General features: G+C 48.5%; 1 protein-coding gene across 1 annotated transcript; it reads right to left on the bottom strand.

Moving 5' to 3' along the window:
- Positions 1-316: 316 nt before the first annotated feature.
- On the bottom strand, positions 317-21560 carry LOC308574995 (palmitoyltransferase ZDHHC3-like). The gene is made up of 9 exons (XM_081173380.1): positions 21372-21560; positions 19041-19129; positions 12423-12505; positions 9803-9915; positions 8775-8836; positions 6975-7095; positions 5900-5972; positions 3607-3736; positions 317-3225 (listed from the first exon to the last, which is right to left on the bottom strand). The coding sequence occupies exons 1-9, from the start codon at positions 21542-21544 to the stop codon at positions 3134-3136; spliced, it is 936 nt and encodes a 311-aa protein (XP_081029506.1). The 5' UTR covers positions 21545-21560; the 3' UTR covers positions 317-3133.
- Between the last annotated feature and the right edge of the window lie 3604 nt (positions 21561-25164).

Raw genomic sequence — 25164 nt, 5'->3', positions numbered from 1 at the left:
TGTCCGCAGGGCACCGGGGGCAATCAATCGCTCACCCTCCAGTTCCTGACACTTGCATCTGGGGCTGTCTAGACTTTCATTAGAGGGTAGGAAATTATCCCAATTAAATCCCAGAGACATTCTTCCCCTCCTCACCCCCCCCCAATCGTGCCGCAGTTAGATTCGCAGCTCAAAACTTGTTTGCCAAGTCTGAGCGAAAACCACCCCGCTTTTTTAAAAAGTTGGATGGATAGCAGGGTCAGGCATCAGGGAGATAGTGGTAGAAAAAAAGCCTCATTCTAGCACAGACCAGAGCACAGGGAATTAGCATGTAGAAAGGAGTGGGAGAATGAGAATGCTGCAGTATAGGGATGTGGCTGGACTACTACCCCCATCATTCCTTGACCACGAACCATGCTGGTTGGAGTGGATAGGATATGGAAACCAGCAACATCTGGGGGAGGGTGTCTCACACTGACTCCCCAGGTTGTAGCACTCTGCTGAAAGTAAGGCTGCAACCTGATTTATTTATTCTTTAAAACCAATTGCTGTACGTTGTATGAGCCTGGCTAGATTAGTTTGCCGTTTAAACTTGCATATGGGTCAAAACACTTCTGAAACAGAAGGCATGCTTTGCTTTCAGACAATACACACGCACAGGGCATTGTGTTAGAAGAGGTCTTCCTTTCTGCTTTTGGTTGCAGTGCTGCTGCTGCTTAGTTGCTTTACCCGTTTAGCATACTTAAAATAATATTCTATTATCACATGATATATTTCTAGCCACCTTGAGAAGTAGAATCGAAGCCTGGGCTATAAGGCGACATAATAAATAGATAAGTACCACCCAACCCAAGGGCAGCAGTGTAGGATTAGCAAGTCGGGGGTGTGGGACAAACACATGACACAATGGGTATCAAATGGGACACGCTTCTTGTGCTTTGAAAGGCAGCGGAGGCTGCTCCATTCAGGGGAATGGGGCACTGCCCCACAACCCTTAGTCTGCTCTCAGCCATCCCCAGCCTGCTTGCCTTCTTACTTACAGCCGGTCCAAGGGGGGGCCCTGCCTGTCACCTTCCTCCTCCTCAGTCTCGGGAGAAGGATGGGGACAAAGCTAGACTCCATTGGCTCCGCCACTCATTGGTTGCAGCTCTGCCTGTCATTGCTTCTGGCTCCGTCTCCTGCAGGATTCCCAGATTCTGCCCTACAAGCTCTAATGGATACCAGCTGCCATTTTAAGATGAGTTTCAGGGAGTAATTATTTCAGAGGGGGCCGCCACCCTCTGCTGAAGTATTAGGGGTGGGAGAATCTGCCCCCTACTAAAAAGGGCTTCTCCGGTGCTCCCCCCCCCCAAAAAAAAAATAGGTGCCAGAACTCACCATGAAGTTGTTACGGTAAATCGCCAGGCGACTCGGGGCAGCCTTGAATAGACAGATGCCTGTTTGACAACACCAGTGTTCACCATCCACGGAGGTGATAAAAACTACAGCAAGCTGTTTGGTTTGGGGGTCGCCCCTGGTTCTCGTACAGGTCAAATAAATGTGCCCCCTCATTTTTTTAGATTCAGGCAGATGGCTAGGGCAGCTTGGAAGGGCCCTTGTGCAAACACGCCCACGTGTAACAGCAGAGGCCTGGCTGGAAAGCTTAAAGCCCACTGCCGCTATACGGGAAATGGATTGAAAACATGGAAATACGAATTGGCCCTACCCCATAGCTTGACCAACTGCTGCTAGGTGGAGACATAGATCTAAAAAAAAAAGTAGACTCACACGCTGGCCAGCTTCACTTTTGACTTGAAATGTTCATTTTGGGCCTCTCGGAAGTACGTAAAGGCAAAAAGCAGGTGGAAAGGTGCTGGCCTGCAATGTCATCCACCTGAGAGGTGCCGGAACCGCGCTCGTGTGTGCTCTGGCTGAAAAAAAGCCCTGGGCCTCCCTTTTCTCCAGTTAATGAGCAGCTCAAATGATGCTGGAAACCCAGCCTCTTAATTTCAAGGCCTCCAGGGAACCTTGGGGTGGGGGCCACTCCAGCAAAGGAAGCAAGGAATCCCCCAGCGATTAGACACCAAAATGATAGAAAGCTCCTGAACACTTCCCCAAGCGGAGGATGCAGCAAGTCCCTGCGCACCACAAAGCATGATGTTCCGACTCTTATGTTTCAAGAAAGCTCAAAGAACTGCTGGGAATGTGCTGAAAGGCAACATACACACAACGCTCACAGCAAACCAGAAGGATAAGCAGAGATCCTGGATGAGGCTGGTGTAGCGTGGGGAGGTGCGGCTGCGTGCTCTTAACACCCACCTGAGCTATCCATGGTCACATCCACTAGAGGGCAGCCAGCCCCCGCCCTCTGAAAAAGGAAACCCCAAGGGGATGCTAATACAAGGTACTCCCTCCTCTGGGACAGCTGTTCACCATCAGCCTCCGACGTGCTTCCAGTCCGCAGCAGAGCATCAGAGGCTGAAGCACGTTGAAAGTGGAAGCATGTACCAAACACTGCCACCCTCAGGGCTGAAATCTGGTGAGCAAAAGCAAGGCTGGGGTCCCTAGTGGGCAGAGGTCATAGCTCTCCAGAGTAGGAGGCTAATGCCAGCATCATCATCATTATTATTATTTGATAGGCCAGAGCTTGATCTCTTTGGGAAACCTGGTAAAGGACGCAGGGCTTAAATACGGTCTTCACAGGCAAGGTGAGGCAGAAAGGAAGGAAGGAAGGAAGGAAGGAAGGAAGGAAGGAAGGAAGGAAGGAAGGAAGGAAGGAAGGAAGGAAGGAACTCAAATTCACATGCTTCACACCAGGGCCCAAGATGCATTAAGGGCCGCTTCTGAGAGTGATCTCTGCTGTGTGCAGCACCCCAATTCTGAGTGTTACACAGGTTAAGCCAAGAGTTCGAAATACGAGGACTTCCTGCTGAGCTCCACTTCAAGGGAGAGCATGCTCTGTTCCCATTGGGATGCAGAGCATCAACACTTATAGCACACACACAAAAACACACACGCAAACACTCCCCTCCCGAGGAAACCGTTTCCCCGCCTGGGGGAAAACGTTAGGAAACTGCAGCCACCATTGCCTCCACAGAAGGTGGCCAATGAAACTGAACAGAACCTCTGCCTCCACCAACAGAAAGAGAACACGAAGAGAGAGCAGCCCAGGAAGTCACACGTCGTAGTTGGGCAAGTAGCTGTAGGAGGGCCCGCTGGCTGACGGAGAGCTGCAGTTGCACGGGAAGAACCAGCAGATGACGAGACCTAGGTGGTGAGAGAGGGAAGGAGGGTTGGATGCACACAGCTCATCGTGGACACTTGCCTCTAATGCCTGGACAGGGAATCCAGCGCCCTCTGGCTGAGGATGGACCCCTGGCCCACATCAGCCCCAACCAACATGGTCAATGGCACAGAACGATGGGAGCTGGAGTTCAGCATCTTCCGGATACAGGTGTGTCTGGTCCCCCAGATGTTGCTGATTTACAGCTCCTAGCGTTGCTGGTCATGCCGGCTGGGGATGATGGGACTTGTAGCACAGCAACATCTGGAGGTTCTCTCTGCCTAATCTAGAGGGCCGCTGGCTTCCCGGCACTGCTTTAACGGACCAGCAAGGACATACGCCAGTCATCACCACCCCAAACCTACCTCGGCCAAAGACTTCCCGCAGAAGGGCGATCTTGGGCTTCCGTGTATGAGAGACTTCCCGCCGCGCCTCTTTCAGGAGCCGGTTGCGCAGCTGCTCAATTGGGGTCTCGTCTGTGATAATGGAGACCAGCTGGGAGAAGTGATGCACATTAGGCCATTAGAGGGTGGGCAGGATATGTTTTGACACACACACACACACACACACACACACACACACTTGTGTCTGTCTTTTGATCCATGCGATAATAACATTCCCTTTCTCCTAATAGCACCACCATCGGTGCATCTTTTTGGGGGGAAGGTTATCCTTGGCACCTCAGGAGGTGCTGGGCAAAATCTGAAACCTTGCCCACCTGTCCCCCCCAGTCCCTGAACAACACCCTGTGACAGCCCTGATGCTTCATTGTTCTCTATTTGTATACCGCCTTCCCACAGTTGAACCTTGTTCAAAGTGGCTTACAACTAGGGCTGGATGAGATATCAATATATTGTCCAAAACCAGTTTGAAGTCTATAATTAACGGTTTCATAATTTTTATTTTTTTTAAATTAAAGAAAAAAGTTTATTATTTATAATGCACGTACAACCACACAATTACACGAACTCAAATACCGACAATACAAAAATACAAACATAAATGCTACACCTATGTGATTCTCATAATTTTTGACCTGGCAATATATCGCAAATCCTGATTTGTGTGTGGGTGCTACGCAAAAATCACGATGCAGGAAAAATTGTGAAGCCAGTCAGTGCCTCTACATAGCTCCATCCTAATTTCAGACATTGTGATGTATCAATATATTGCGATGTTTAGCTGGTGATATATCACAATGCTGAAAACCAGATGTCGCCCAGCCCTACTTGCAACCTCAAAAAACGTACATAATTCACTCTAACGGTTACCAAAATGTAACAAAAATTAGCCACAAACAATAAAGCAATGGAAACATCTCAATAAATATGCAAGCCTGATGTGCATGATTCACAGTAAGATCTAACAAGACCTTGGGAAACCACTGCTGATCACAGTATAGAGGGCCCAACCTGCAAAAAGCTGCGCCCTATACTCAGTGGGGCTCATAACTCAATGGTACAGCACACTGCTTGGCATGCAGAAGTCGCTCCCACCCTCCCCAGTTCCAACGTACAGTGGTGCCCCACAAGACGAATGCCTCGCAAGACGAAAAACCCGCTAGACAAAAGGGTTTTCCGTTTTTCGATGCACTTCGCAAGACAAATTTCCCTATGGGCTTGCTTCACAAGATGAAAACGTCTTGCGAGTCTTGCGATTTTTTCCGCTCCCCACCTTTTTCTAAGCCGGTAAGCCGCTAATAGCCGCTAAGCCGCTAATCCGCTAAGCCCTTAACAGCCGCTAATCCGCTAAACCGCTAATAGTGCTAATCCACTAAGCTGCTAATAGGGTTGCTTCGCAAGACGAAAAAACCGCTAGACGAAGAGACTCGCGGAATGGATTATTTTCATCTTGCGAGGCACCACTGTACAGCAACAACCCCTGCCAAGGCCGGAGAGAGCCACTGCCAATTAAAAGAAGCCACCCTGGGCTGCGCAGTCCACTGATTGGACACTTTACAAGGCAGCTCCATGCAGCTGTTGATATTTGATAGTGTCTGTGCCATGGACACGGTTTCTCTTCTAGCCCTCTGCAGGAAAACCAGAACCAGCAACTGGAAGAAGGCTGGGGAAAAGGACTTGCCACTGTTGCCCTCCCCAGCATCTCCCTTTTGCTGCTGTTAAATCTTCTCCAGGGGAGAGATGAGGGAGCCAGCTGCATGCCTAGTGAGAAGACCCTTCCCTCTCTGAACTGTGTCTTAGTCAGGCTGCTGAGGCTCTTTGGAGTGGAATCAGCCCAGCGCCAGCAGCTGGAACTTAATTGCTTGTAAAATAAAATATTAAAAAATTGCTCTGTGCTGGCATATTCATGTCTAGATTATTTCTAGTATTGAATCCATTCCAATGTTGTTAAATTGCTGCTTTCTTTAAACTTGCTTCAATTTATGGATGCATTTTGACAACAGCTTTCTCTCCCTCCCTACAAAGTTTTTCGTTTTGCTAGCAAGTGTTGTAGCCACACTGGGCCCAGCTCAGTGTGGAAAGGCGACATATAAATAAACTATTTTAAAAAATCTATTGATTTGGAACAATTTTTAAAAAAATAATTGGGGGGGGGGGCGTGTTACTGTTGTTTTTAATAAATGGCTGACAAACTAAAAAGGTTGCCAAACAATTAAAAAACCAAGTCCCGTCCCCCGCTGCAAGCCTTAAAACCAACCTGGTCATAAAATATGACTGTGACAAAGAGGCCAAAGAGGATGGATTCCACCAGCAAGATGATGCGGTGAGCGCTAGAAGGAGGAAAGGGAAAAGTACAGTCAGTCTGCTAACTAGGAACACCACTACTCCAACTTGTGTTTCCGGAGGGGCAACAGAGGGCACTGGACTATTTTTTTAAATAGGGCTGAGCTGTGCTTCACATGTGTACCAGGCACCTCCAAACAGCTATTCCCCTCACAGAGCTACAATTCCCAGAGTTCCAGAGGGATTACTTGTTAATCCACTCTGGGAACTGTAGCTTTGTGGGGGGGTGGAGAGGCGCCTCCAAATAGATCTCGGCACCCGTAACAAATGAGTTCCCAGGATTCTTTGGGGGGAAGCATGACTAGTTAAAGTGGTATGATACTGCTCCAAATGCAGAGTGCAGATGGAGCCTACGTTAGGCATGCCTAATTAATTGGAGAACTCGAACGGGGTATAACCCATTCTTTCCGTTTCTTCTCCACATTAAATTGTTCTGACGCTGATGCCTTCGCTGCTTAAATCGCTCTGAGGTCACGTTCGCAGGAAGCGATTCAGAAGTGAAACGGAATAAATAAATAGCCCGTGGCAGCAGGGGAATGCGGCCCTCGACGGGGGTGGGGGGAGCCTTTCCCCACCCCCAACTATTGTGGACAGAGAGACCCTAAGCAGGAGGAAGCAGGCGAGGAGGCTGCGGGGGCTGGACAAAGGGACAACGCCCTACCCTCGGCTGCTCCCATTTTCCAAAGAGAGAGGGGGAGAGGGAGGGAGGGTGTGCTGCTCATTTATAGAAAAGCCAGCATGGAGCCTCCTCCCCTCCCCTTGGCACTGAGCCAAAGCTCTGGAGCTCCAGCTGTTCTTGGCAAGAAGTGTGTGACATGGCAATTTCTTTTCTTTCGTTCGTCTTTCTTCTTCTTATTTTTTGTTTTTTCAAATGGCCGAACTGAGGCATCTACAGGGTCTCTAGAACTCTCCCTGCCCCAGCAACGGGGTGTGGGGTGGGGTGGGGAGAATCCTTAGCTTGGTGGCAGGAGGAAGGAAGTGGGACTCACATCTGGATGCGATTGTTGGAAACGCCTCCTTCGGCTCCTTCGGCCTTCCCGGCTGAGCTCTTGTCCGTGGGCCAAAGCCAGGTGGTCAAGACCAGCCCCATGGCGTAAAGGCTGGCCAAGCCTGTGGCCGGGAGAACCAGGTCAGCGAAGGCCAAGAGGGAGGGGAAACACGAAAAGGAAAAAGGGTTATCAACGCAGGCATTGTGCATTTCTTCATTCCCTCAGGGATACATGCCATAAATCCCTAAGTATGGTCAGGACAGCGCTGAAGCTTGAAAGGGTTTTTCGGGTGGGGAAACAGGCTTTCTGCTCAACTTCCAGATGCCTTAGGAGACCAACTTTCGACCAACTTCTAGCTTGCAAGAACAGGAGATAAAGGAGACAGTGAATAGGAATGAGGGGTTAAGCCTAATCCTTTACAGCAGGGGTGGGGAGTGGGGGTTCATTTTATTTTGGTCAAGAGTCACATTCTCCTGGGAGCAATCTGTCAGGGGCTGAATTCTGGTGGTGGGTGGGACCACTCCAACTTAATACAGTGGTACCTCTGGATGTGAACAGGATCCGTTCTGGAGCCCTGTTCGCATCCTGAAGCGAACGCAACCCGCGTCTGCACGGGTGGCAATTTGCTGCTTCTGCGCATGACAGCATTTTGAGTGTCTGCACATGCAGCGAAACCCGGAAGTAACGCTCTCCATTACTTCTGGGTCGCTGTGGAGCGCAACCCAAAAATATTCATCCCAAAGCTACTTCAACCCGAGGTATGACTGTAACATTTTAATTATTTCTATGCCTCCCATCTGACTAGGTTGCCCCAGCCATTCCGGGTGGCTCCCAACAAAATATTAAAAACACAACGAAACATCAAAAGTTAAAAATGTCCTCTCCCTCTGACTCCCCTGTCTCCTTCTCCTGACACCCATCTCCCCGCCCTCTCTTGACACCATGCTCTTCCTCCCAGAAGTCTACCAGGGAGGAACAGACCTCTGCTATTGCCAGAGGTCTGAACTGATCCTTTGAAGAGGGCTTCTGACATCAGGCCAAGGGTCAAGGTTGCTCTGGTCCAAGGTTGCTTATCCCTGCTCTACAAAAAATGTTAGGTTTTGATAAGTCAAGGGAGGAAAGTGTTATTTTGTCTTGGGAGGGAGCTCTAGACCTAGATGGGGAGGTCAGGCATTGGCAGGGGGCAGCCTGGCAAAGGAGCAAAGGGGTAGGAAGGCAGAAGGAGGAGAGTGGCTGAAGGAAGAAATGAACCTAGATGACCCTTCCAACTCTTCTATGATTAAGTGATTCTATGAATCACTCGGTTGGTGGGAGGTGAGTTGGGAGCAATGAAGGACATTAAAAGTTAAACAGGTAAACAAGCAAGCAAGGACTCTCAACCCTCAAAGAGACAAAGAAACTTGTCAGACGCTGAGAACAATTCCAAGTTTTACAGTGAGGAGGAAGAGGAAGACTGTGTGCCTTGGAGAAGAGCAGCCCCTAGTGGGGAAATACAGGGATCGCAGCTTTGATTTCAGAGATTAACCAGAGGGGACATCTAGTAAACTGGGCTGGATCAACTTCAGTCGCCGCAATCCCTCAGTCCACAGTGCTCTTCGGACAGGAACGAGGGCAGCTCAACCAACAACCACAACCTTAAACCCTGGGTTTTTTGTTCTAGGGAGGCAAAGAAGGGGCCCATGGGGCAGTGGGGCATTAAGCAGGCAGGTAAATTGCTAACCACAATGTCCTGGGACCCACCCCACCCTCCACAGTAACTCCTCCCCCAAACCACGACCTGGTGGCACGTTCCCGACATACCTGTATAGAAGAGAAACTGGATGAAGTATTTCTGGTTCAGTTCCCCCACGCAGTTGTTGATCCTACCAAGAGAGCATTCGAGCGTGTTAGAAAGAAAACTGGACAACTAGGAACAAGATGAAGCTGTCAATTCTGGCTTCTCTCGAGTTTCTCCAATCTTCAGTTCAGCGCTCTACATTTCCACATCAGTTTGCAATTAAAAAAAAAAAAAAGTTCTCATGGAAATTCATCAGCGTTTGCCTGTGAATTTCTCCTACCATACGCATTTATATATGCAATTTCCCCCTAATACAGTCATTTCTGCAAAGCAATATTGACTAATATAATGTGCTCTGTATGTAATTTTCACTAACACATGTATTTGCATGCACACATTAGTACATTTATTTCTGCACACGTTACCCAGGCGAGAGAACTTTAAATGCCTGCTGGACACTTTTCCATTCCGTTCAGTTTAGGTGGACAATTGAGAATCCATCTTTCCACAACAGCCAGTCACTTTCTGATTTTAACTTTTTATATGGATTTTATCGTATGGTTTCATGGACAATTGTCATAAACCACTCTACTGATGTTGCTTTTACTGAACAGTGGTAGATAAATATATTTCTAACAAATAGGTAATTAACTGGCATGCAAAATTTGGAGAAGTGTGGATTTCTTTTTCGTTGTTTTTTTTTTAAATATAGTGTGAATTTCGAAGGATGATTGTGTTTTGGTTCACAAATCATTTCAGAAAATGGGAATTGGGGATGATCACCTTCATATGCAAACTGAACCACATTCCTCCACCCCCACGCCCCCACTCCCTAGGGACAACAGCTCAAGTTAAAATTAAAAAGGGTGGTTCTTCTGGTTCCCAAAGAGGAGATGGGGTTGGGGAGGCTGATGCTGTCTCACTGGGTCCATCATACCACTGACTGAGATGGGAAGTCCTCTTCTCTGGGGAAGAAGCAAGGGGAGCAAAAGGCACCGTCGAACCCTGACACACACAGATCAAGGCAGGCCCTCCATGGCAGGATCCTCACCAAGGGCAGTGGTGGTCCATGCGGCGCACGCAGCGGTGGCAGACGCGGCAGTGGTGCGCCCGGGGCGGCCGGTATGTCTCACAGCGGTTACACACTGTCCAGTCCTCATTGCTCTAGGGAGGCAAAGAAAAGGATGGCAGAGGAACCAAAAGGTGTTTGTCACCTGCTCTGCTTCTGTTTCTGATGGTGCTTGAGCTTGCTTTCACTTCCTCCCTCCCAGTCCATTTTTCCTTGCCTGACATATCTCCCGCTTGGACTACTGCAATGCGCTCTACGTGTGGCTACCTTTGAAGGTGACCCGGAAACTACAACTAATCCAGAATGCAGCAGCCAGACTGGTGACTGGGAGCGGCCGCCGAGACCATATAACACCGGTCTTGAAAGACCTACATTGGCTCCCAGTACGTTTCCGAGCACAAATCAAAGTGTTGGTGCTGACCTTTAGAGCCCTAAACGGCCTTGGCCCAGTATACCTGAAGGAGCGTCTCCACCCCCATCGTTCTGCCCGGACGCTGAGGTCCAGCGCTAGGGCCTTCTGCCAGTTCCCTCACTGCGAGAAGCCAAGTTACAGGGAACCAGGCAGAGGGCCTTCTCGGTGGTGGCACCCGCCCTGTGGAACGCCCTCCCACCAGATGTCAAAGAGAACAACAACTACCAGACTTTTAGAAGACATCTGAAGGCAGCCCTGTTTAGGGAAGCTTTTAATGTTTGATGTATCACAGTATTTTAATATTCTTTTGGAAGCCGCCCAGAGTGGCTGGGGAAACCCAGCCAGATGGGCGGGGTATAAATAATAAATTATTATTATTATTATTATTATTATTATTATTATTATTATTAGACAGAAGCCCAAGGGCAGGGGCCACCTTCATGCTGATTTTTGTAAGCCGCCCAGAGAGCCTTTTAGGTTAAAGTGCAGGGTGCAAATGCAAGAAACCATCAAATGGAATTTACACCGCCTCCCTCAGACTACAGTTCATCTGCACACAAGGGGTCTAAGTTCTGAGAGAGTAAACCTTTGTCTGGACTGGACTGCTGCAGACTGAACGTCGTAAGAACCTATGAAGAGCCCTGCTGAATCAGGCCCGAATCCCATCTAGCCTAAAACCCTGTTCCCTCTCAGGGCTGACTCCAGGGCTGGTTCCATCAGGGGGCTCTGTCAGCCTTTCCCTGCCATGAAAGCACTGCTCCGAGAAGCACCAGGAGGCTGGACTCGGCCACCCTTTTAATTTCACACCACGCCCCCGAGCAAAAGCTGCACCTGGGGCATTGTGGGAAATTTAAAAGGTCAGCAAGCCATAGCCTCCCTGCACTGTTTGCAATTGTCTATAGAAAGCAATCCTGAGAGTTGTATATATAAAGCATAAACACGGGAGCTGCGTATATAAAGCAAGACTGTGGGATGGAGGGGTGATCTGACTCAGAGTCCCAGAAACTGCTCTGTTGGAGACCACAAGAGGAGAAGCAGCTGGAAACTATTACTGTTGCTCTTTGGTGCCATTCTACTGAAGATGTTGTTTCAGCAATTTTATATTTGTTGTTGGTGTTGTTTTTCCACTGTAAACTGCTCCGTATATTACAGGAGACCTTGCCCTGGGTCTGTGAGCCACCATTTTGTGATTCCCACAATGCCCTTGGGGGCGTCGCCATTTTGAATTTCCAGCAAATAATCCTGGGCGCTGCGGTGTGTTAAGGATGCTGAGAGTTGTTACAAGGCCCCTATCCCCCTCGCAGAGCTAACAGTCAATCCCTCTTCCCAAGGAACTCTGTAGCTCTGTGGGCTGAATAGAAGCCTCCTAGGGACTTTCAGTTCCCTTAACAAACTACAATTCCCAGGATTCCTTGAGGGAAGCCGTGATAGCTTAAAGTGGTAGGATTTGAACACAGTGCCAATGGGGCCTCAGTCTGCATGCCTTGCATTCACAGCAGACAAGGCACTTACCTCTCCGGCAGCTTGTCAGAATGCAAGGTAAAGGTAAAGGTAAAGGTAAAGTGACCCCTGACCATTAGGTCCGGTCGTGACCAACTCTGGGGTTGCGGCGCTCATCTCACTTTATTGGCCGAGGGAGCCGGCGTACAGCTTCCGGGTCATGTGGCCAGCATGACTAAGCCACTTCTGGCAAACCAGAGCAGCGTACGGAAACGCCGTTTACCTTCCCGCCGGAGCAGTACCTATTTATCTACTTGCACTTTGACGTGATTTCGAACTGCTAGGTTGACAGGAGCAGGGACCGAGCAACGGGAGCTCGCCCCGTCGCGGGGATTCAAACCGCCGACCTTCTGATCGGCAAGTCCTAGGCTCTGTGGTTTAACCCACAGCGCCACCTGCGTCCCTGAATGCAAGGTAGCTGCAGAGAATTAAAGTAACCAGCTGCAGCTAAATGGTGTTGAGCTTGACAAATCACTGGGCTAAGGCAGGTGTGAGGAGCGTGCAGCTGGAACACAGCATCGCTGGTCCATAACTCCTGCCATTCCTGACCCTAGTCATGCTGGTCGAGGCTGGTGGGAGTTGGGAATGCAGCCCCCATCTGGAGGGCCACAGGTTCCCCACCTCTAGGCTACGGGCAAGGCAGCTTCACATTCCCCTCTCCCCAGGTACAGACTCCTTGCAACAACTCACCCGACTGTTCTTGTGCGATCCGCCACTGCCGCTACTCCGCAAGTCAGAGAAGTCAATGGCTGTATCTGGGAGTGGGACCATGCCTGAAAGAGAGCCACAGGCAAGGCTGGGTGAGAGCATTTTATGGTGGGGAGCTGTTTCATAAAGGACAAGGCTATTGGTGGCTACTAGTCTTGATGGCTATGCTCTCCCATCACTGTCAGAGACAGTAGAGGTGGCATCAGCGTCCCCCACACTTATGCAGGGGTTACGTTCCAGACCCCAGCACACGTAAGTGACATCATGTAAAGTGGGGTGAGCCCCCTAAACACCTTTTAAATGCCCTTTCTGCTGCTTTCTCTTCAATCCAGACCAAGAATACTGTGTCCAAAAATATCCACAAGAAGAACTGAAGTTCTGGGGTCGGCAGAAGGCCGCACACCAGCTGTTAGGGAGTTGTGACTGTTAAAGTGGTATAAGAGTGGTATAACTTATACACCTTGTATAAGTACAAGGTGTGAATATGGCCTCAGGCTAACATTGTTGCTGTGAGGATACAAGGTGTGGGGGACCAAATGTGCCACCCTGAACTCCTTGGGGAAAAGAACAGATTAAAAAGTAATGAAAGAATGTTTTTCAAAAAAGGCTCACAACAGACAGACAGGAGACAGCCTGATGAAGAAATTAAGAAATTAACTTCACACCCATTTATTTATGCTCTTCCTCCAACCTCCCCGTTATCTATCATTCCTTTTGTCTTTGTTTAGTGGGTGTAAATACATGCATGCACTAATCGCATTTACCCACCAATAGGCCTCAAGGGGATCCCACTGAGTTGTGCTGCAGGGCTGGGGAGCCTGCAGCCTTCCTGGTGTTGCTGAACTCCAGTTCCCATCATGTTGGCTGGGGCTGATGGGAATTGCAGTCCAGGTTCCCAGCCCTGGCGTACTAATTACCGTATTTTTTGCACCATAACACTCACTTTTTTCCTCCTAAAAAGTAAGGGGAAATGTCTGTGCGTGTTATGGAGGGAATGCCTACGGGTGGCATGCCTACGGATTTTCCTCCTCTAAAAACTACGTGCGTGTTATGGTTGGGTGCGTGTCATAGAGCGAAAAATACGGTACTTCCAGCATGGCGTTTTTTTCTGCAGAGAAAACAGTTAACTTTCTCGTTTCAGTTTTTGCAGTTCTTAGCAACAAAAAGCTGTTTTCAATGTCCAAAAAAAATGCTTTTTGTGTGTGTACTTCTCCACTGCCAGTTGACCAAGTCTGCATCAATCATTGGCTCCTTTTTTATCCCTTTAATAGCTGCCATATTTAGGAATGGAACCTCCAGGTTTACCTCTGAGCATCTGATGCTTGGGACAAACAGGCAAAAGTGGCTTTTATCCCTCATGCCCTGATTATGAGTTTTCCTGGTGTGAATGACAGCTCACTACTGGAGCGATGGACTAGATAGATCTTAGTTTTGACCCAGCAAGGAAATTCTTTTATTTTTAAGCAAACAAATCACAGAAAAATCCGAATGTGCATGGAAGGATCAAGAGAACAGAGCTGTTCTCCTTCTCCCTCCCACCCTGCAAAAGTATATCATGAACTAAATAAACTCCAAGAAACGGGAACAGAATGAACTTCTAACAATGATGCAGACACATTACTCAATCGAGATGTTCCAGCTCTCAGTGACGCCAACAAAGGCACATTTGCTCAATAAATATTTTGATTTTGCATTTGGAGAGACAGAGAGACAAAAGATGAAATGTGCAGAGCAGGCTGATTAATTTCAAATATGCCACTTCAGCTTTCTGTCCCAAATGCCTCTGGCAAAAGATGATCAAGGACTTCGCTTTTGCTGATCCCATAATAAACACTCGCAAAGATCCACAGGCCCAAGGGCCCTCTTCCAGGGTAAGATGACACCTCCAAGGAAGCCAAGGCAACGACCTTCAGCAGGATCCGGGCAAGCAGTTGCGGAAAAACAACACCCGGCAAAGGAAAGCTGGGCAGCTCCAGTTTCTGCAGCTGCTTTGCTTGGATATGCTGAAAAGGCAGCATCACAGATGGGGGGGGGGGGTTTGGCAATAAGTGTGGCCTAAAGTGTGCCCCACTGAGGATTAGAATACAGCTCCTAACACAGAGAGAGACCCAGGAATCTCCACTTTCATGGTTTCAAAAAGAATGACTCTAAAGCCCTTCTGTTTGCAAGGGTGGGGGACACCAAGTAGTGGTTTATTATTCTGCAAAAGGTACTGAAATAGGAAGGAGGGGCTGGGGAAGAAGGCATCTAATGGCAAAAAGGATGCTGTAGTGATCAGGTGGGATTGCTATGAGGAATTATAACAAGTATAGAGTTACAGATAGGTAGCCGTGTTGGTCTGCCATAGTCAAAATAAAAAAATTCCTTCCAGTAGCACCTTAAAGACCAACTAAGTTAGTTCTTGGTATGAGCTTTCGTGTGCATGCACACTTCTTCAGATACACCAGCCCTGGCGTACTAATTACCGTATTTTTCGCTCTATAACACGCACCTGACCATAACACGCACATCGTTTTTAGAGGAGGAAAACAAGGGAAAAAATATTCTGAATGAAACAGTGGACGTATCATTTTTGTGCTTCATGCTGTGGCCACAGACATGTGATCTGATGGTGAATTTGGGGTGACCCAATGCAAAAATCCTGAGAATCCCTGTGGATCCATGCTTTGTAACCACGTTTTTGCACCATTGCAGCCCCAGGCAACAGTGGGTGCGTGATTTTTTTTTTTGGGGGGGGGACAGGCTGTAGCCATGGACATGCTATGTGCTCTGATGGTGAATTTTGGCTGACCCAATGCAAAGATCCTGAGGATCCATGTGGATCCATGCTTTGTAACCACGTTTTTGCACCATTGCAGCCCCAGGCAACAATGGGTGTGTGATTTTGGGGGGGCAGGCTGTAGCCATGGACATGCTGTGTGCTCTGATGGTGAATTTGGGGTGACCCAATGCAAAGATCCTGAGGATCCATGTGGATCCATGCTTTGTAACCACATTTTAAGTGGGGAGGGAAGGAAAAACACAGAAGGCTAAGAATGCAGGAGAGGGCTATAACGTGAGGAAAGGAAGGCAAAAGTTTCCCCCCACCCACCCACCCAAGCCAGCCAGCGTGCGCTCTCTCTCTCTCTCTCTCCCTCCCACCAGCATGACAGAAGAAAGCATTTTAACTGCATTAAGAACTATTTAGCAGCGAAACCTAAGCTTTGCCATCCCTTAAGAGGTACAGACACTGTAATCTTCCAGATCGCATGAATTTACAGGCAAAACACTGTTTAAGGATTTCATCCTTTTAAATGGAAGAAAGCATATTTGAATGCTGTGTGTCTCCAAAAACAAAAAGCAGGAAGTCAAATCAGAATTTTAAGCCGAACCTGTAATCTCTCTTCCCTTCACATACATTGTTCCCTCCGGAGCAGGGACAGGATAGAGCGACGCTCTGCTCTCCTCTCTACTTGCCTGGAGGGGAGGGGCTTTCCCTGCTCTTTGTTTGGACGCTCTGCTCTCCTCTCTACTTGCCTGGAGGGGAGGGGCTTTCCCTGCTCTTTGTTCCGTTTGAGCAAACACAGCAACGAAACAGAGCAGGGTGGGCAGTAAGACCCTGAGGCAGAATGAAGGAAAGCAGCTTCCTGTCTCACGGAGCTCCCTTCTCCCTGAAGCGCGGTTTGATTTTTGCCTCATTTTTCGGCTCCAGGGACACACATTCGCTCCATAACACGCACAGACATTTCCCCTTCCTTTTTAGGAGCAAAAATCTGCGTGTTATAGAGCGAAAAATACGGTACTTAGTATCTGAAGAAGTGTGCATGCACACGAAAGCTCATACCAAGAACTAACTTAGTTGGTCTTTAAGGTGCTACTGGAAGGAATTTTTTTATTTTAACAAGTATAGAGTAAGCCATCTGTGTCAGCAATGAAGGCATTGTGTTGACTGGGTTTAAACTATTTTGATATGATTCTTGATCAATCCACACCTCTGCATCCCTGTTCCATTTCTCTTTCTTGACAAGTCATGTACACAGCCAGGCAGGCATCCTGGGTCATCAAAGACAGTGGGCAGTTTCTTTGATGTAGCTTTTCTGATATGTTAATCTTAGGATGTTAATCTTAGGGCCAGGAAACAGGTCTCACATAGAGGTGATAATGATCGCTGTCCTCCTGGCCATGCTTCTTATCATGTGTATTGATTGATTATGACCTCCGGGGTTGCTGAATGCACTCCTTTGTAGTTTTCATTTATTTACCCCAAAAGTATGCATGCTTAACTAGTGTTTGTGGTTTAACTTTGTCCCCACGTGGGGTTTGTTGACATGCTCAGAAGAAATCTGATTGGTTCTAAGAACACTCTGTAAAAAGGTCTTTTGTGAATAAAACGACCTGGGCCGAGGGGTACAGGGACAGACAGATTATTATACGCACCCTTCCCAGAGTCTTGCTGGTTCAAGCCTCTGTGTGTATTCTTATTAATCAGAGTTCAATCCTTCCTTTGCTTTGGGAACGCCTCAGGACGCCTTGTTGAATCAGACATGGGTCCGTCCAGTCCAGCATTCTCTCTTTCACAGAGGGCAGCCAACTCGTAAACAGCACAATAAAAAAGTGCCCCCATCTAGTCCAGCATCCTGTTTCCACAGTGGCCAGACAGATGCCACTGGGAAGCCTCTAGAAGGACCTGAGCAAAAGGATATTCTCCTCTCCTGGGGCTTCCAGCAACTGGTATTCAGAAGAGGAAGCCCATCCCTTGCTTTGTTCCCAGTATCAGATCAGAGGTGCTGCTGGTGTCACGTTGCGGCTGACATCCGAGGCCAGGAGAGCACACAGTTCCCATCACTGCACTTCCTCTGCAGCCTTCAACAGTGTCCTCTGCCACCAGGAAGCTGCCCAGCTGTTTAGGTGAAGAGATGTTCCCTCCATCCTGCCCCCAAGGACCCAAATGTAAGGTTCTACATTCTCATTCGGGGTGCCGGCCTGTTGCGCTTTGCCTGCCTGGGTATTCAGCACAGCAGCAACACAGGCTGGAGGGTCAGGGTGGGGTTGCAGTCATAAAATTCTGAAACCTGGGAAGTGATGCTGGGCTGCAGAGACAGAACAAAGAACTCCTGAAGCCCAACAACCTCCTCGTCTGAGCTGGTATGGTCTTTAACCATAAAGACAGTAATTCTGAGGAGCCTCAATGTCAATGCTGCATCCGCCTTATCTGGTCCAGCTCAGGAATTCATGGCTGCCATGGCAACCACGGGATGTCTCAAAACATTACGCAGCCAGTGTATATTGCAAATCACACTCTCAATCTAGTCTTTGCTAGAGTGGATTGGGAATGAACCTGCGGGGGAGGGGGTGTCCAGGCTGACATGGACGCATCAGTCTCTAGTGAGATTTGGATTGACTGTGACTGACATTCCCTCATTAGGAGGGTCTGCCTGCCCCCAGATACTTATGGAATCCAAGGGATTCCTGAAGGCTCCGGGGGATTTTCCAAACATGGCTGGTGCTTTGATCGAGGCCCTGCTCCTGTTATGGAATTGTAGAATGGCAAAGGCAAACAAGCACAGTGACTCCTGAGCCACGGGACATTCCTGCACTGCTGAGAAGTTGCCCGTTTATGAAATGCCTTCCCAAGGAAAGTATGTCATGTAGACACTGCATTCTTTTCAGACCAGGCTTTCCATTTGAACAGGTATTTTAAATGATTTTGTTCTTAGCTAGTTGGGTGATTTTATTCCTCTTAATCTTATTGCATCATTGGCTGCTTTCATTTTCTTTTTTTATTTGCATACTGCTCCAAAATCCGATTTTGGATAAAGGGCAGCTTAATTTTTTTTTAAAAAAATAAAATAAATCTCTTTCCTCCCTGTATTATTTGCCTGAAGCTGAAAGTGCACATATATTTGTGAGGGAATTCCTATTGGCCATAGTGGGGCATTATTTCCAAGCACACAGGATTGTACTTCAAATCATTTTTGAAATGCCATTTAAGCCTGTGGCCAATATTACCCCATTTTGGGACAGCGAGTCCCATAAGGTAACCGTGTACTGGTTAGAGAAAGTGTGCACAACGGAGGCCGGTCCATCCAGGGCAACTGGGACGAGGCTGGGCAGGGGGGGGGAGGCTGGGATGCCCAGACAAGACCCCCACCCCAGCCTTGCTGATGTGGTCCAAAGCAAAGCAAAACATTTGGCCTCAGCTTGACTGCGAAGTTGCTGGAAGGAGGCATAAAAGGCGCCATCCAACAGTATTAGGAACTCTACTCCGGATTTGTGTAGGTTTACCCCTCAGCCTTTTCCTTTCGCAAAGATGGTCCCGCAAGGCAGCAGGTATGGATTGATCCTCAAGGCCCCACCAGCCTCAGCTTGTCCTCGGCCAGCTCCCACCAACCTGCCTACTTGCAGTCCAATGCGGCCGGTCAGCCCTCAGTGTTGCCCTTCAAGAACTCAGCAGGAAGGAGGAGGATGGGAGAAAACTAGAATCAGCTGGCCCTGCCTGTCGCTGGCTCTGGCTGTTGTAGGACGCTCTGCCTTTTGTCCTACCAACCTCCACTAAGAGAGAGCAAAGCATGGAAGCTGATGACACAGACAGGGCCCAGGTAAGGGGTGAAGGTGGCTTACCTGGGTCGGCAAAGACAGCCCGCGTGTGACAGGCCAAGAGCATCACGACAATGAAGTTGAACGCCACGGCATGGAACGGACACCAGAGGCTGTGACAAATGGAAGCAGTGAGGTCATCAGCATCTCGCAAACTTTCTTTCTTTTTCTCTCCCCCCCCCCCCCCCCGCATTCCCCTTTCCCAACAGCTTTTCCAGGAGGCTAACTCAGTGAAATACGAGAGCCCATTCTATCCCTGCGTCATCATAATTATCCCAAAAAACTCGTTATTATCCGGTTGCAAACAATGCATTCTGACAGCCAAGCAGGGATCATCTTACTAAAGCAGCAAGTCTTGGATTACCTTTCTGCATGAAAGGGAGCATATTCACATTTTATTACGGCAGGGACCCAAAAGGCCCCCCCCCCCCATGATTGGACATACTCAGTGGAGGTTTTTTATGTTGTTCTGTTGTGTTTTTAATACTCCCCACTTTCGAAGGGTGGCATTGGGGGTGTAAAGGAGAAGGAAAACACTGTTTTAGAATTCCAAAGTCAAACGTTCCTACTGATCCTGGCCTATAAATAACTGACTCTGCATGGTTTCTTGGAAGTAAAAGCCCATGTTTTTCAATCTTTACTCCTTAGTGTGTGTGTTTAGGATCACAGCCGAAATTAGCTAAACTGCGGGAGATAAAAAAAGGTGGGCACCAGGTAAGAAAAAAGGCATGCTCAGGAGCTGTAAGAAAATCCATGTACCCAAACATAGCAGACACGCTGAACTGGACCAGGTGTATGTCTCTAGCCCAACATCCATTTACCAGCCAGGCAAATGCTTCATGAAAGACCACCACCAAGGTCTGAAGGATACAGCCTTTTCTCTATTGTAATCTCCCAGTATTAAGGGATGCGGGTGGCGCTGTGGTCTAAACCACAGAGCCTAGGGCTTGCCGATCAGAAGGTCGGCGGTTCGAATCCCCACGGCGGGGTGAGCTCCCGTTTCTTGGTCCCAGCTTCTGCCCACCTAGCAGTTCAAAAGCATATCCAAGTGCAAGTAGATAAATAGGTACCGCTCCAGCGGGAAGGTAAACGGCGTTTCTGTGCGCTGCTCTGGTTCGCCAGCAGTGGCTTAGTCATGCTGGCCACATGACCTGGAAGCTGTCTGCAGACAAACGCCGGCTCCCTCGGCTTATAGAGTAAGATAAGCGCACAACCCCAGAGTCGTCCACGACTGGACCTAATGGTCAGGGGTACCTTTACCTTTTAATCTCCCAGTGACAAGTATTCAGTGGTAGACTTCCTCAAACATACAGGTTCTGCATAACCATTATTATGTCTATTTAACTAACAGAAGTTAAAGGACTCCTCCTCCATGACTGTGCCCTGTGTTGGCGCCCTGCAAAATATATGCACTAAAGAATGTACATCTATTAAACAACAACAAAAAGTAAGGCTGCAGTCTTCTACCTACTTATCCAGAAGCAAGTCCCACTAGGGCAGGGCCGCCTTATAATAATGATTTATTATTTGTACCCCACCCATCTGGCTGGGTTTCCCCAGCCACTCTGGGCAGCTTCCAACAAAGATTAAAAATACATTAAAATGTCACACATTAAAAACTTCCCTGAACAGGGCTGCCTTCAGATGTCTTCTAAATGTCAGGTAGTTGTTTATCTCTTTGACATCTGATGGGAGGACATTCTACAGGGTAAGGAATCCAGAATCCACCAATAGACAATACTTATATTAGAATCAACCAAAATGTCACAAAAGAGTGAGCAAGCTTTCAGCCCACCAAACCTCTTCATCAGGCCAGTTGTTGCACAAAGCAGAACTTGGGGAAGTAAGAGGGAAAACAAAAACAGGAAATTGGGTTGGATGTTGGCTCCATGAGTATCCAGCCTCATTTTTGTAGTTATTCACTGTCCCACACCTGGAATTACCGACACCGATGCAGAGCTCTGAAGAAGCTGAAGGTTTGCTCACTGGCATTTTGTGTCGGCTGGGTTGATCCTAAGCAAAACACTGGTGAAGGGCAGGAAACACGTCCAATAACAGCAGCAGCAACATTATGGCTCGAGGAAGATTCTGAAACTTCCTCCTTTTTTTTCTTTCAATAAAACTCTGAGAAAGCACCTCTGAGCATGTGCAGAGTACAGAACCTGCGACCTCCTCCTGCCCCTGAGCTACGGCCCTTCTCCGGCTTGGCTTCTTTCCTTTCCCCCACCACTGTGGGGCAAGGAAACCGCTGACAGGGGGAGGAACAAAACCGAGCCATCCCAAGGGCACCGTGCCCCTGAGCGTGTGCAGAGCGAAAGGGGTGGGAACCTTCCCTGCGGGGCTGGCGCGCCCTACCTGCCCCGGAAGCCCGGCTGGAGCAGGACATGCTCCAGGATGACGTAGTCGGCGTAGCCCACACTGAGGTACGTAAGCAGCAGGCAGAGGACCCCGCACGGGTCCGCCCGACACCGCCCCTTCCCGCAGCACCAGCACCGGCACCGACCCCCGGCCGCCACCGCCGCACCCATGGCAACCCCCGGCAGGCACTTCCGGCGCCGCCTCCTCCCCGCCCGCCAGCCAATCGCAGATCGGGAGAGGGGAGGGGCCGCGGAAGCCGAGGGCGCCGCCGGGCGAGCGTCTCCCTCGCGCTCCTGTTGCCATGGAGACGCGGCCTTGCAGCAGCAGCCCTCACCAGCCTTTTCTTTTGCGGCCGGGGGGGAGGCGGGGTAGCGGGGCCCCGCCCGCACCTCAGTTTGGGGACGGGCGCGCGGAGGGGCACCGAAGGCCGAGCAGGACTTTGGGGTCAAAAAATCTGGGAAGTGAAATCAACAACTACAAGCAGAGGCTGGGTGTCCATCTGTCATGGATGCTTCAGCTGAGATTCTTGCACTGCAGGGGATTGGACTAGATGACCCTCGGGGTCCCTTCCGACTCTACAAGTCTCTAAGAAGAAAAAACAATGGCGTTGGAGGTTATGGAGTTATGTGACCCCCGAGCCAAGGGGATAAGTAACTATGCAAGCTTTAGGAGACATCTGAAGGAAGCCATGTACAGGGAAGTTGTCTGATGTTTAATGTTTTATTATGCTTTTATATATGTGGGAAGCCACCCAGAGTGGCTGGGGCAACCCAGTCAGATGGGTGGGGTATAAATAATAAAAGGAGGAGGAGGAGGATGGAATAGGACGTTCCCATTTTCAACAGAGAATTGTTGGATGGTATGCAGTGTGCGGCGCTGTGGATTAAACCGCAGAGCCTAGGACTTGCCGATCAGAAGGTCAGTGGTTCGAATCCCCGCGACGGGGTGAGCTCCCATTGCTCGGTCCCTGCTCCTGCCAACCTAGCAGTTTGAAAGCACGTCAAAGTGCAAGTAGATAAATAGGTACCGCTCTGGCGGGAAGGTAAACAGTGTTTCCGTGTGCTGCTCTGGTTCACCAGAAGCGGCTTAGTCATGCTGGCTACATTACCCGGAAGATGTACGCCGGCTCCCTCAGCCTATAGAGCGAGATGAGCGCCGCAACCCGAGAGTCGGCCACAACTGGACCTAATGGTCAGGGGTCCCTTTACCTTTACCTTTACGCAGTGTGCCATGGCGTCCAGATTGTGGCTGGTGTCATTTGCGTTCTTTTCACCCCATATATTGCAGAGGCCTCCATTTTATAGCATTTTTTGAAGCGTGTAGGAATTTCTATTTTTCGGTTTCCCTCGGAGGAAGGTTTCCCAAGGGCTTGTCATGTGAATGTCTCTTAGAGAGGTACCTTTTGCATTTAAGCATTTTTGTACACAATGCTTGGCTTGAGAACTGCACTGCAAACTTCACAGAAGTGCCGATTTTGGAGGATGATTATTTTTCAGTGCTCATACAGTGTTGGAAAGCATTAGTTAGGATAGCCTTTAAAATCAAACCGAAACAAAACTCTCCACATCCCAAATGCGGTCATATCTACAGAGTTTAAACCACAGTGAGAGCCAGTGTGGTGTAGTGGTTAAGAGCGGTAGTCTTGCAATCTGGGGAACCGGGTTCGCGTCTCCGCTCCTCCACATGCAGCTGCTGGGTGACCTTGGGCCAGTCACACTTCTCTGAAGTCTCTCAGCCCCACTCGCCTCACAGAGTGTTTGTTGTGGGGGAGGAAGGGAAAGGAGAATGTTAACCGCTTTGAGACTCCTTCGGGTAGTGATAAAGCGGGATATCAAATCCAAACTCTTCTTCTTCTTCCACATGCTTCTTCCCCACCCTTCACCCCAAAGATCCTGGGAACTGTAGCCTATCCTCTCTCACAAACTACTGTAGCCAGGATTCCATGGGGGGAGCCACAATTATTTAAAGTGGTGTGATACTATTTTAAATGTATAGTGCAGATAGGACCTGGGTGGTCGAGACAGACATTATATTGGTCACATGCACACCATACACTTAAAGCACATCTTCCTCATAGGAATACTGGGAACTGTAGTTCACCCTTCACAGAGCTACTGTTCCCAGTCTAACAGTTCTCAGGGTTCTTGGGAGGTGGGAGGGAAGCAACTTACTTAAAATGTATTGTGTGGATATGACCCCAAGCCATTTCAAACAGTGGCTTTTGTCAGTAAAAATGGATGCCTGGAGCTCCGATGTCTATAAGGACCTAACGGCCTCCCATAAGTCTAGCCTCCCCCACTCCTTCTGGACAAAGATACCCCACAAAATTGGCCTGATCAGTTACCATAGAATCATAGAATTGTCGTGAAGGGACCCTGAGGATCATCTAGTCCGCCACAGATTCTAAAATAGCTTTATTTTCAGTCTTTACAGAAGATACACAAGACCTTAAAGATAGACTTGTTTGTTCTTTCTCATGATCCCTGCACACCTCACAATAACCAGATACCGGATATCACTGGATATGGACTTACTGAAGCTTGGTTTGCACAAATTTAGGAACTGTTTTTGATGGAAAAGCTGACCAATTGTTGGAGAAAAAAACACAATAAGAAACAATAAATTTTATGCTACTTGGCTTGATTTTATTTCTTGAGCTGCTGTTTAAAAAGATGCTTATAAACTTCCAAAGGCTCCCAGGAACACGAGTAATGATTCTTTTGTTTAATCCTTCACTGACCATGATGTGTTTGTTATCAATCATACTTGGGGAACATGTGTTTTGAATTACTGTACTCGTGGTTGGGGGGGGGGATGAAATGTATTTTTTGAAAACCCATAGATATAATTACATATTAGAAAAAGACAAAGATGGTCCATTCTGGGCTGGAGAACAGAAAAAAGTATTGTCAATGGGACCACCCCTAACCTGCTGGAAAGGGAACCCATGGGGTCATCCAGATGTTGTTGGGCTCTACCTCCCATAATCGCTGACCATTGGCTGAGCTGACTGTGGCTGAAGGGAATAGGAGGGCACCAGGTTGGCAAAAGCTGATATAAAGAATAAACTTCATCACGGGGGGGGGGGGTAATGTAATGCTCCTGACATTTCTGGCTGTTCTGTTCAAGGATTATAGGCTGCAGTCCTATCACCCTCTTACCTGTTGACGCCAGAAGGACTTACTTCTGAGTAACATGCAGCGAATGGAGCATTTTTCTTCAAGAGTGGACAGATCCAAGGTGCTTATGTATCCCCCCCCAAGCCCCACCCTGTCAGTAGGGTCTGATTCCTTTTTTATTAATAATATTTTATTAGAATTTCATTTATAAAAAGACAAGAGTGAGGGGGGAAAGAAAAAAGTGAGTGATGATGAAAAAAGATACTGTTACATTACCTTACTTGCATATATTCTTATACACACATAATTGTCAATAAACTAATATACTCTGTGTAAATTCATTCCAAATATCATTGTATTTTATCCAAAGAGTGTGCATCTACAGCTGTCCGTTCCTATGTTGCCAATGTTGTCACGCAGTAGGGTCCGATTCTTGCTAGCGCGGTGGCAGCAGGCGAGCAGTAAAACGGGCCCTCTGTGCATGCTCAGGGCTTCTCTCGCTTTTCGCCGTGCCTCAGACGTCCAAAGTCAACCAAATCCTGGAGCTTCCGCCGTGGGGGGGAAGATACTGCAAAAAAATAAAATCGGATCAAAATCTCTGCAGCCTCCGGACTTCCTGCATCTGCCTCCGCGCGCGCAGGGCGCTTTAAAGGGAGGAGTATCCGGGCCTG

The sequence above is a fragment of the Podarcis bocagei genome (assembly GCF_964188305.1).
Source record: "Podarcis bocagei genome assembly, chromosome: 16".
In the NCBI taxonomy this organism is placed as follows: domain Eukaryota; kingdom Metazoa; phylum Chordata; class Lepidosauria; order Squamata; family Lacertidae; genus Podarcis; species Podarcis bocagei.
This window is presented reverse-complemented; position numbering and strand designations above follow the sequence as displayed.

Excerpts from the sequence above, each read along its gene's own strand:
- LOC308574995 (XM_081173380.1), bottom strand. The coding sequence starts at position 21,544 with ATGGGTGCGGCGGTGGCGGCCGGGGGTCGGTGCCGGTGCTGGTGCTGC. Across the intron at positions 19,130-21,371 it reads CAGCCGGGCTTCCGGGGCAG|CCTCTGGTGTCCGTTCCATG; the intron begins GTAGGGCGCGCC and ends CATTTGTCACAG. Across the intron at positions 8,837-9,802 it reads ATGGACCACCACTGCCCTTG|GATCAACAACTGCGTGGGGG; the intron begins GTGAGGATCCTG and ends CTCTCTTGGTAG.